General features: G+C 35.9%; 1 protein-coding gene across 4 annotated transcripts in view; it reads left to right on the forward strand.

The window, feature by feature from the left end:
• Positions 1–13,648, forward strand: part of LOC140447400 (four and a half LIM domains protein 2-like) — a 184,251-nt gene that overhangs the window by 110,799 nt on the left and 59,804 nt on the right. For 3 of the 4 annotated variants that reach the window (XM_072540030.1, XM_072540028.1, XM_072540031.1), the window contains 2 exons: positions 4,203–4,403; positions 7,045–7,219. In XM_072540030.1, the coding sequence (XP_072396131.1) occupies positions 4,203–4,403; positions 7,045–7,219 (376 nt within the window). The remainder of the gene's footprint in view (positions 1–4,202; positions 4,404–7,044; positions 7,220–13,648) is intronic. The other variant, XM_072540029.1, reaches the window with a different exon arrangement.

A 13,648-nucleotide genomic window follows, 5' to 3' on the forward strand; every position in this document is an offset into this window, starting at 1 on the left:
GGCAATAATACTCAAAAAATTGACGCTAATAAGAAAACTATGAGCAAACATTATCCACATGATTCAGAAACTCATATTTCAGAGTCATAAAGTTTAAGGAACCGAGATCGAGTCGTCAACTAGTCTGGTCAGCTTCCAACGTCAACTAGTCTGGTATAAGTTGGGCAAAAAAATAGAGGACAAATTAGTTCTCAAGTTGTTTATAAACTCGACTCAATAGAAAGAGGGAAATGCAAAATAAGGCAGGGAAATACAGACAAAAATCCACGAATTGGAAACACCGAAGAGATTGAAATGGGTAAAGAATGTCCCTTACAAATAATTACCACATTTATATTTGTTTTATCAACAATCAGATGTAATCATATCAAAGAGTGTCAATACATATCAGAAAGGATTGTAAGAGCAAAGATAAGAATGGAGAAGGAAGACCTGAACATCATCGGAGTATACGGCCCAGAAAATAACAAGCCTCAAACAACAACGCAAACATTTTATGACCAATTACAAGTAGTAGATCAATTCAGAGGAAAGATAATAATATTGGGGATTTTAACAGTCGAATAGACAATCAAGTAATACCAATTAAGCACAAACATAACGAGGATGTTAAAAACGAAAATGGAGAACTCATGATAAACTTATGCACGAATAACGAACTTAGAATAAACAACACACTTTTTGACCTCAAAGACCAACATAAATATACATTTAATAACACCCGTGGACAAAGATCTATGATAGATTGTTATAACCAACAGAGATATACATCCATCGAAAATAATTGACGTAAGATGCCTCAACTCAGCAGATGTAGGTAGCGACCATAGCGTAGTATTATGTAAACTAAGAATCATCCTGAAATACTTCACACCCAAGAGAGCGGCGCCAACACAAACAAAAATCAAAGTCGAAGGACTAAATACGGAATAAACGGAATATTTACACAGAAAAAGAATATAAGAGAAGATCGCTGGGAATGAAATATTAGATCACGATAACATCGAGAAAAGCTGTGAAAAACTCAAAAATAACATAATTAACGCAGTAACAGAATCACTTGGAAGATAAAAGATAAAATGCGAAGAAAGGAAGAAAAGCTTTCTACAATACAGAACACAACAAACACAACAAGCGTATAACCACTGTAAACGAATCAGAAATGAAAGGAATACTTTAGTTAGACAAATAAAAAGGGAACACCGGCAGAGCTTCTCAAAACAGATGGAACACGACATATACGGAACACAAAAATAAATATGGAGACTGATCAGAGGATAAAGAAAAGAGATGAACGAACCAATAAAAACGAAACACATTCAGAAGGAAACGTTGGTAGACTACTTTCGATCCCTATTTGCTAAAGGTGACGATAATGAACCACCAACACCAGAGGTGACGACAAACGAAGATATAAATAAAAAGAGAAATCAAACGATTTCTACCTAGCGAAACCGAATTCAAATCTTAACCACTGTATTTCCTAAAATTTGCGAAACAAACAGCTGGATAAATTACTCGCCAAGGGAATCTAAAATTGCATTCCACATGCCGTTCATCCTGGTCAAAATTTGTAGTGAATTCAGTTTCTGGTACTTCAAACGAAGTAAATAATAAAACAGAATGACGTTATTAGATTTTTGTTTCGATACAGTGCAGCGACAACCGCTGATACGTATTTCGACCTCCTTAGGTCTCGTCAGAACGGTATAGTGGTATCGTGTTCAGAGCAGTGACTATACCGTTCTGACGAGACCTAAGGAGGTCGAAATACGTAACAGCGGTTGTCGCTGCACTGTATCGAAACAAAAATCTAATACCGTCATTCTGTTTTATTATTTACTTCGTTTGAAGTACCAGAAACTGAATTCACTACGAATTTTGACCAGGATGAACGGCATGTGGAATGCAATTTTAGATTCCCTTGCCGAGTAATTTATCCAGCTGTTTGTTTCGCAAATTTTAGGAAACACAGTGGTTAAGATTTGAATTCGGTTTCGCTAGGTAGAAATCGTTTGATTTCTCTTTTTGTTTTTAGATGGCGTAGTTACGTCCGTATATAGTTATTTTAATAACTATTGTCTAGGACGGGAGAGATTTTTGTTTTGAAAAAATTCATCAGTGTCTAGTTAATACATAGATGTAGTCACTAAATATGTGGGTAAAAACTCTTTAAAAATTATTAAATAAAATTTAGTTTACATTATGTCTAATTTACAGTTGAGATGTTAAAGTTACCTTAACATCTCAACTGTAAATTAGACATAGTGTAAACTAAATTTTATTTAATAATTTTTAAAGGGTTTTACCCACATATTTAGTGGCTACATCCATGTATTAACTAGACACTGATGATGGAATACTTATTCCGAAAACGTTTTGTCAATTCAACATAGCCCAACTGGGTTTTTTATATACCTTTTTATAAAGGATTTTATTCAAAATTTTTTAATATATGGTATACAGCCAAATACAGGAACTTTGTTTCCTTGTGGATTTTTGTTTTGGTTCAGAGCAGTGACTATACCGTTCTGACGAGACCTAAGGAGGTCGAAATACGTATCAGCGGTTGTCGCTGCACTGTATCGAAACAAAAATCTAATACCGTCATGCTGAAGATATAAATATTGAGGAGGAAGAGGTAAAGGAAGCATTAGGGAAATTAAAGAATAGAAAATCATCAGGACAGGACAGAATACCGAACGAACATCTAAAGTACGGAGGACCAAATCTGACCAAACAACTATTAAAACTAGTCCAAAAAAATACAACAAAACAGAATTCCTTAAGAATGGAGATCAAACATCCTAATACCTCTCTTCACAAAAGGAAACCAATTGGACCTGGAAAATTACAGAGGAATTAATTTATTAAACACAACACTAAAATTAACAACCAAAGTGATAACAAATAAACTGAATGAAATTATAACACTAGCAGAAAAACAACAAGGTTTCAGGTCGGGAAGATCATGCACCGACGCTATATTTATAATGAGGCAAGTGCACGAGAAATCATTAGAATACAACAAACCGGCATATCTATGTTTCGTGAACCTTAAGAAGGCATTTGACCGGGTCAAATTAAAGGACGTTATCCACTTATTGTACGCAAGAGAGATACCTCTAGGAATAATCATATGGAATATGGATATGGAATTTAAATATCTAGGCATCACCTTACCTAGCTACAGAAAGCTCGAAAGTGAAGTGGAAGATCTAGTAAATAGAGCAAACAGAGCCGCAGGTAGAAACACGACTTGACACAGAGAGGACAAAAAGGATGTTAGAAACAGCAAAGATGAACACAAGAACACAAGAGATAAAACACTTGAAAGAAAAATTGACGGCAAGACAATATGAGACAGAGCTAGAAGATGCGACCAGTAGACCAGTAGATGCAAGGTGGAGAACATCAAGAACTGCGTAAGAAATAGAAGAGTGTAGAAGATATAAGCCGAATGACAACAAATATAGTAGTAAAGACGGCAAGAGACGGCTCACCAATAGGAAGACGATCATTAGGAAGACCAAGAAAACGATGGAATGACAACTTAGTGGAGGCACATTGAAAAACAGACAGAGTCATTTCTTACTAAAAAAAAAGAAAAATAAGAACAATCAGATGTGCAACACGTTGGTTTTATTTCGATTTCACTGTTTGGTCATGAAATAATGGCGACTATCTGATTTCATTGTTTGTTTGCATTCAAGGTTACACAGCGACTATACGTATCTTACCATTATCGAAAAGAAAATGCCCTCGAGAGAATGCCCTCATTGTCTATCCCGTGGCATTTAGGCACGTCTTGTAGTAAATATGTAGTAAACATTTTTAGCGACAAAAATATTAATTATGAGGTGAATTTGTTATGATAAATAAATTAGTATTTAGCTGTTCTCCACCAAGCATTTAGGACTTGGAAAAACGCACCTCGCAGCAGCTGCAGCAGTTTCTTTATATTATAGAAAACTCTGAAAATTTTAATATTAAAATACTTGCAATCTCATTTCCTGGTAGTGTATTAAGTATCTATAAAATAAATTATAAAGACAGTGTCTAAATAGATCTATTTCAAATCCAAATATTTGTTCTTGCGAAGATCTTTTACAATTTATTACTAATGTTGTGTGAATTTTAATAAAGTTAAGTGAAGTAACGCCTCGTAGAGTAAAAATTTACGTTGTTTTTTTTTGTTTTAGTTAATTTTCAGTGGAGAATACACCAAGGCTATGAACAAGGACTGGCACGGCCAACATTTCTGCTGCTGGCAATGTGACGAAAGCCTTACTGGTCAACGCTATGTTCTCCGCGACGAACATCCATACTGCGTCTCCTGCTACGAGTCAGTCTTCGCCAATGCTTGCGAAAAATGTAGCAAGGTCATCGGTATCGACTCTAAGGTAAGACTTCTCAAATAATGTTACTATTTATTTGTAATTGTACTCCAGAAAAGTCTATATTGCAAAGCTGTCAGGTCTACGCTTTTCATCTTCTTCTAATGGTGCCCTATGCAATTAGTGGATGTTGGCGATAATTCTGGCATACTCCTCTCGGTTTTGTGTGGCTCTAAGGAGTGCATAATTAGTGGCATTGTTTTCAGGATTAGAGAAGCATAATTTAGCATCGTCGTCAGCATAATACTCCCCCCGATGCTTGGACACCAGAAACTATACAAAAAAACATTTTCTTCCATCGGTAAAACAACAGCTAAACGTAGAAATATCTTCTATTCACCGTGACGTGATTTTTCACCATATAATTGTTGGTCATACTTCTTGATTGACAGTCCGAAATACTGATATTGGTGAATGTTGGATCCCTTAGGATTTTAAACTTTAACGATCCTATGGTACGTTGTCTTTGAAATTCATAGCATTTTTCTTCTTCTTCTTCTTCTTTAAGTTCCATCTTCTATCGAAGGTTAGAAATCATTATGGCTATGCGGACCCTGTTGACTGCCGCTCTAAATTGTTCTGCACTATTGCATTCAAACCATTCCTTTTAAGTTCTTATGCCACGATATTCTTCGTCTTCCCACATTTCGCTTTCTTCGAATTTTGCCTTGCATAATAAGCTGCAATAATAAGTATCTTTACCCTCTCATCGCATGGCCTAAGTACTCAAGTTTACTTCTTTTGATAGTCAACAATATTTCAGCTTCATTTCCTATTTTTCTAGTAACTTCTGCCTTTGACATTCTTTGAGTCCGTAATATTCGTAGGATTCTTCTGTAACACCAAAATTCAAAGGCGTTTAACTTATTCAGATGCACTTGTTTTAATGTCCATGCTTCCGAGCCATAAAGAAGAGTAGGGAATACGTACCATCGAAGTATCCTTAGGCGTAGTCCTAACCTTATATCGCGACAACAAAGAAACTTTTTAAGTTTAACGAATGATGAAATTGCTATTTCAATACGTGTGTTAATTTCTTTGGTTTGGTCTACATTTGGTGTTATCCATGTTCCTAAGCATTTGTTGGTATCCATACTCTCAATGAATCTCAATCTTAAAAAACTTGTACTGGAACCAAAACGCCAGAGTTAGGATCGAAGGTTCCACATCCGCAGAAGTAGAAATTAGGAGGGGAGTTAGACAAGGATGTGTTCTGTCGCCTCTGCTGTTTAATCTTTACTCCGAGTTTCTATTTAAAGAAGCATTGGAGGATTCCAAGGATGGAGTCAAGGTGAATGGCGTAAATATCAACAGTATCAGATACGCCGATGATACAGTGTTAATTGCGGATTCCGACTTAGGTCTACAATGACTCATCGACAAGACCAACTCGACCTGTGAGCAATTTGGTATGAAAATAAACATTAAAAAAACCAAAGTGATGTCAATCCGAAAAAACCAAAACGTACCTCAACCTTGCACAATAAATGGGCACATTTTAGAACAGGTCAATAGATTTAAGTACCTGGGATGTTGGATCGATAGCAGCCTAAATCCTGATCTAGAAATAAGATCGAGAATAGAACAGGCCAGAAAATCTTTCGAAAAAATAAGAAAACCGCTTTGTGATTCTCGAATAAAACTCGAAATTCGACTACGTTTATCAATATGCTACGTCTGGTCGACTCTTCTATACGCAGTTGAAACGTGGACCCTTAAAACATCAACCGTAAATAAATTGAAGGCCTTTGAAATGTGGATCTACCGGAGAATACTCAAAATTTCATGGACATCGCATAACTCAAACGAAAAAGTGCTGCATAGAATAGGCAAGGAAAGAGAACTTTTTAACACAGTAAAAGTTAGAAAAACATCATACCTAGGCCACATACTGAGAAATAATAAGTACCAATATGCCCAACTTATAGTGAAAGGAAAAATCGAGGGAAAGAGAGGCCTAGGAAGGAAAAGACTATCGTGGCTCAGAAACATCCGACAATGGACAGGGCTAAATTTTGAACAGCTAATAAGAACAGCTGAAGATAGAGAAGAGTTTAAAATTGTAGTAGCCAACCTCCATTGAGGAGAGGGCACTTTAAGAAGAAGATACTCTCAATTTCAGTATCTTCAACACTCAATTGGATGTTTGTATCGGCTGATTATGTATTTAGTATTTTTCAAATTCATCCTTAGTCCGTATTCATGATAGCATCCATTACGTTGTTGCATTACATTCTGTAAATCATTGTTGTTATTGTATAGTCTGCAAAACGCAAGTTATTCAAAACTTCTCGAACAGATATACATTGTATTGAATCTGAGAGCGCTTTTTTAAATGCCGTTTCACTGTAGAAATTAAAGAGTAGTGGTGACAGTACGCAACCCTGGCGGACTCCTCCTGTATTTTGAGATCTCGGGTGTTCTGGTTGTCAACTCTTACCTTAACAGTTTGATTCCAATATAGATTAGATAGAATTTTCATATAACGACTATCAATTTTAACCCTAGACTGTCCAGAAAACATAACTCTTACGAACTTTTGAGTCCACTATAGACCAAACACACTGTTTCTGCATTTTCTGGGGTGAAATTGCTATACTTACAGACTTACATTTATATGCTTATAAAATAGTAAACGTTTTTCTAGGATTTGTCCTACAAAGACAAGCATTGGCATGAAGCCTGCTTCCTCTGCACTACCTGCGGGGAGTCCCTGGTAGACAAACAGTTCGGATCTAAAGGTGATAGAATCTACTGCGGCAACTGCTACGACCAACAGTTCGCCTCCAGATGCGACGGATGCCACGAGATCTTTAGAGCTGGTAAGTGATTTCTATTTAATTATATTTAGTATTTTAACGATTGTAGAATTACGATCACAGTTCGAATTATTTACGCTTATTTACAGAAATATTCAAGACGTATCGCCCGTGTTCGATAATATATGAGTAACGCCGAAATTCTAGGTTATTTATCCGGCCGATGTACAGGTATATCTTCGTGACAGTATATTACAGATTTTAAAAACAAATGCATCGAGATTTTAAAAACAAATGCAGAGATATATGGGTAATCAGGAAATGCAGGGCTACTCAAAACTATAAAAAAATACAGGGTGTCCTATTTGAAATATTGAAGATACATTTTATTGGGCACTCCCTGTGTACAAAATTTGGTCTGTTGCTACATTGTTGGTCGGTACAGATAAAATAATACAACTTTTATTTGAAACTTTTTTTGTATTCCCGAAATTAGGGAAAATAAGTGGGGGTCAAAATATAATGAGAAACCTGGTACTTTTTGCAAAAAAAAATGAAAATATAAAAATACGATGAAAGCAAAAAATGTTAGAAATGAAGTATACTAACCAATAGCAGTAAGAACTAGTTTTCAATATTCTAAATTCTCATAATCTCAACATCTTAAAAGGAAAATAACCTGTTCTATTTATTAACTCATTGTTGGTCATGTTTTCAAACTTATAGCTTCTGTGTCAATTCGCTCCAATATTTCTTGTTTATTACTTAATTTTTCATTAATCAACTTTTTCAGTCAAGTAGAAGCTTAAAAACCATTTAGTTGCCATTACTATTATCTGATAGATACATTTAATTAACGAAATTCGATATTAATTCAAGAAAGACTGAGTGTACATGTCCAATTATAGTAAAAGTGTGAAAAATTATACTAAAAGAGCGGCACGAAGAACGAATTTATACACTCCCACACACCTTTAGATTATTAATGGACTTAATTGAATTTTGTACTTCGAATGTCTTTCGTTAGTCACGATACATGCTTGATGAACTAGTCATTGACATATCTACAGGGATTGTCAACAAAATTTATAAAATTATTAGCTATACATGGCGACAAGTTGAAAACTAGCCAGATTCCTGTAAATAATATGTAAAATCAGAAAGACACATCAATTTTGTTTTAAAGGGTTTTTACACAAAACACATTTAAAAAAAAAATTTACAGACTAACATTTAAATAAAATTATGTTATAAAATCATCACAGAAAATGTAGTCATATAAAAATTCTAGGTTATAAATATAACCACTTAAACTTAACCACACTTAAACAAAACAATTGGTTGTGAATTCATAATTATTAACTAAAAACGACAGAACGTTGGATCTTAAAATGATAACATATGTAAAGGTAATAGTATACCTGATAGGCGCTGAATTTTCTGAAAAAGAAGAAGCAAAAATACTTATTTTATGAAGTAGAAGGGATGTTATATATCAAATATATCTTCTTAAAGTGCCCTCTCCTCAATGGAGGTTGGCTACTACAATTTTAAAATCTTCTCTATCTTCAGCTGTTCTTATTAGCTGTTCAAAATTTAGCCCTGTCCATTGTCGGATGTTTCTGAGCCACGATAGTCTTTTCCTTCCTAGGCCTCTCTTTCCCTCGATTTTTCCTTTCACTATAAGTTGGGCATATTGGTACTTATTATTTCTCAGTATGTGGCCTAGGTATGATGTTTTTCTAACTTTTACTGTGTTAAAAAGTTCTCTTTCCTTGCCTATTCTATGCAGCACTTCTTCGTTTGAGGTATGCGATGTCCATGAAATTTTGAGCATTCTCCGGTAGATCCACATTTCAAAGGCCTCCAATTTATTTACGGTTGATGTTTTTAGGGTCCACGTTTCAACTGCATATAGAAGAGTCGACCAGACGTAGCATTTTGATAAACGTAGTCGAATTTCGAGTTTTATTCGAGAATCACAAAGCAGTTTTTTTATTTTTTCGAAAGATTTTCTGGCCTGTTCTATTCTCGATCTTATTTCTAGATCAGGATTTAGGCTGCTATCGATCCAACATCCCAGGTACTTAAATCTATTGACCTGTTCTAAAATGTGCCCATTTATTGTGCAAGGTTGAGGTACGTTTTGATTTTTTCGGATTGACATCACTTTGGTTTTTTTAATGTTTATTTTCATACCAAATTGCTCACAGGTCGAGTTGGTCTTGTCGATGAGTCGTTGTAGACCTACGTCGGAATCCGCAATTAACACTGTATCATCGGCGTATCTGATACTGTTGATATTTACGCCATTCACCTTGACTCCATCCTTGGAATCCTCCAATGCTTCTTTAAATAGAAACTCGGAGTAAAGATTAAACAGCAGAGGCGACAGAACACATCCTTGTCTAACTCCCCTCCTAATTTCTACTTCTGCGGATGTGGAACCTTCGATCCTAACTCTGGCGTTTTGGTTCCAGTACAAGTTTTTTAAGATATTGATGTCTTTTCCATCTAAACCGACTTCTTGCAAACGTTCTAATAGTAGGTCGTGTCTTACTCTATCAAATGCTTTTTCGAAGTCTATAAAGCATATAAATATATCTTTCTGTTGGTCGTAGCATTTTTGGGCGAGAACTAGTAAACTGAACAGGGCTTCTCTCGTTCCCATGCCGGCTCTGAATCCAAACTGATCGTCTCCGATGATTGTTTCGCACTTTCTATAGATACGATTATGTACGATTTTTAGTAGGACTTTTACTGCATGACTCATAAGGCTTATCAGACGGAACTCATTGCAGTGTTGTGGGTTTGGCTTTTTTGGTAGTGGGATGAATATTGACTCCAGCCAATCTTGGGGTATTTTACCTGTATCATAAATGCGATTGAATAAAAGGACAAATATTTCGATATTTTCTTCGCTGATTAATTTTAACGTTTCTGGGTATATTCCGTCTGGACCTGGGCTTTTATTTGTTTTAAGATGATTCATTGCATTTATGATTTCAGATTTCAGAATTGTTGGCCCTTCGTTGTTATTTTCCAATCTTGGTTCTTCTCGTATGTCGTGAAAAAGAATTTTAATATAGTTTTCCCATTCTTTCAGTTTGTCTTCCGTTGATTCTAGCAGTTTGCCATCCGTGTTCAGCATGGTGTGAAAAGTCGTTCTCTTGGTAGTCGATGTAAACTCTTTTACCTTTTTATGTAAATTAAAAAAATCGTGCCTTTGTTGTAGTTCTTCTATTTCCACGCATTTTGTTTCCAGCCATTTCTCTTTTGCTTCGGTTATTTTTTTTCGAATTATTCTATTTAGTCTTTTGTATTCTCCGTCCTTGTCATTTTTTCCTTTGGATTCTCTTCGTTTGTTCATTAATTGTAAAATCTCTTCTGTCATCCATTCCTGTTTGTTATTTCTAGGTGTTACTTTTAGATGTTTTTCCGTTACATTGTTCATTTGTTCTTTAATAGTTTTCCACAGAACGTTTATGTCATCGTACTCGCTAATTCTATTGTGGTCGATATTTCCTAAATTTTTGTTTAATTCTTTATTTACTGTCTGATATATGGTGTCGTTTTTCAATAATTGGATGTCTAATAGTTGGTGTTGAGGTTTTTGTTTCTTTATTAGTTTCCATCTTGCGCGAACTTTTGCAACAACAGGATTATGATCGGAATTGATGTCAGTTCCAGGATATGTTTTTGCACTGATGATTGCATTGTGATATCTTTTGTTGACCAATATGTAATCTATTTGGTTACGGATTACTCTGTTTTCATTGTGTTGTGGTGAAGTCCAAGTGTACAATCTGCGAGGGTGTAATTTAAACCATGTATTTGTCGCTACCATGTTGTGTTGTTGGCAGAATTCTGTCATTCTCTCTCCCCTGTCGTTCCTTGTTCCAAGTCCGAAGTCTCCAATCAATCCAGAAACTTTTCCTCTACCTAACTTAGCATTGAAGTCACCTAAGATAAATGTTAGGTCTCGTTTTTTGGTCATCTTTATAAGTTTTTCTACGTCAGCATACCACGCTTCTAGCTCTTCTATGGGTTTATCGGCCGTAGGGGCATAAGTTTGAATGATGTTAATATTTACTGGCTTTCCGGATAGTTGAATAAGAAGACATCGGTCCGAAAATGGCACAAAGTTTGTGACGGCATTGTTATATTTGTCTTCTAAAATTATTCCAACCCCGTTACGATGAACCGGATCATTATTACCCGAGTAATAGAAAGTTTTGTTCATGGTTTTAACTTTACCTGAACCTGGCCATCTAACTTCACTCAACCCCAATATCTGCAACCCTAAACGTTTCATTTCGTGGCATGCATTTGCTAGTTTTCCTGGTTCGAACAGACTTCTAACGTTCCATGTTGCAATCTTAAAGTTTGTATTTAAAATATTTAGGCTATTCCTCCCGGGGATTCTTCGCACCCCTTGATCATCTAAGATCTGCCGGGGACTAGGGGCCATTTCTGTTTGTGCTTTCATTGTAGTTTTCTTGGGAAATATATACCAGAGTGGTTTCCCGTTGCCTTCTCTGGTTTGTATTTTAGCCGATCCTCTGGACACAGACGCTATTTGCAGCCGCCCACTCTGGGTCAGACGCTGCGTGCTAGTTTGATCCCTACCACTTACCAACTCATCCGCCCGAAGCCGTTGGTCAGCAAGTGGGAGATCGCTTATACCGGCAATCGCTCGGTAAAATTTTCGCCATATCTGGCTACCCTCACTTAGTTTAGCCTGCAGACCAATGCAGTTGCCCGGGGTGTGGCACGTGGAGCCATAAGTGAGAGTTAGCTGTCTTATGAGGACCAGTTATCAAGAACCATCTCCCGTCTATGACGCTCGATGTGGTCGTTCCGATAAAAGGTGCTACCTCTATAACACAACTCTACACCCCATCAAATATATAATGAAACTTATATTATTGACGATGAATTGCCTTTATTAGTAGATTTTTAGTTATCTAAAGTTAACAATAATGAGTATAAGTTGCTCAAATTGTTGGTATCTGTATTTTTATTAATGTTTCTTTCTTTTGAAACTGAATGCAATCTCGAGAAAGAATCTTTTTGAATAATTACTCTCCGTGAATAGGATTTTAACATTGGGAAAATCGAAAGAGTTGTCCTGTGTGGCTAGAGAACATCTATCAGGGTGTTACCTAATGTCACTCTTGTGAACAGTCAAACGGCTGAAAATTTTTTGGGAGGTGTGACCTATATAAGAACCTTTACAGCCTAAACAACTAAGTTTGTATACAACATCACTTTTATCTAAGTTTGGTACTTTGTCTTTCAATGGCTTTACAAAGATCCCACAATTAAAGTGCTTTTATAAGCAATTTTTACATTTGGTAAGTATTGAGCAAAAATTATGGTCAATTTTGGAGTGACATTTTTAATAAATGGAAATGATACAAAAGAGATTTCGGGAATCTTGTTAGTCAGTGAATGGAAATCAGAGCTAACTTTCATAGCACCTGTATTTTGGAGAGGGTTCTCTTGTGTGTTGAATATAACAGAGGATGTGTTTCCAACCTGTCGAGTTATTTAACAGAACTGTTTTGCCCCATAATAATGTTCTCGTCAGTCTAGATGTAGCCTCCCTCTTCAGTAATGTTTACTTAAATGCCGTTCTACGGTCTATTCTCCTATGGGAGCCAGTATCTCTCCAATTCTAGCTGCATATGTTATGGGCGATCTGTTGGATATTGTTCTCCAGGTTGTTCCTTTTAACGTTCCTTTTATTAAAAAGTATGTTGATGACATTCTTATGTCCTGTCCACTAGATTTAGTGACTATGCTCATATACATTTTCAATAACTATGACCCCCATATTCAATTTACTCTTGAAAAACAGGATCAAAACCAATCTGTTCCTTTTCTTGATACAATGTTCACCAGAGATCTGGATAACAATACAATTGATTGGTATAGAAAAAAGTGTAACTCTGGGAGATACCTCAACTACCATTCTTACCACAAGTCAAGCATGAAAGTTAATCTAGTGAAACAAATGACCACATGAGTTTGTAAACTGGCTGACCCTGTTTTTAGAAAGAAGAATCTCAACATTCTTTTACAATTGTTCCTAGATAATTCTTACCCCGAATCCTTACTCAGGAAAATCATCTTCTGTACAGACGCCAAATTGTAAATCAGATATTTAAATTTATCTCTGTAATATTGTTCTCAAATTTTTATAAACCGATCAACTATCAATTTCTTTCAATTATAAAACTGACCCGGACACTCTCTTGTCATCTCGCTAGCTAAGCTCCTTAATTAGCTCCTAATTTACTGGTACTTACAAATACTGTTAACGTTAACTTCTACACTACTACCAATCAGCATACATGGAACCCCCACTGCTCCACTTTTTCAAACACTTTCTACCATTTTTCTACCGGTCAACCGACATGCAATCTCTTTTCAGCATCAGATGTGATTCTTTTTACGAACAGGAAGAGACTCCCTGAATTTTGAAAC

Source organism: Diabrotica undecimpunctata, chromosome 8 (genome assembly GCF_040954645.1).
Source record: "Diabrotica undecimpunctata isolate CICGRU chromosome 8, icDiaUnde3, whole genome shotgun sequence".
Taxonomy (NCBI): Eukaryota; Metazoa; Arthropoda; class Insecta; order Coleoptera; family Chrysomelidae; genus Diabrotica; species Diabrotica undecimpunctata.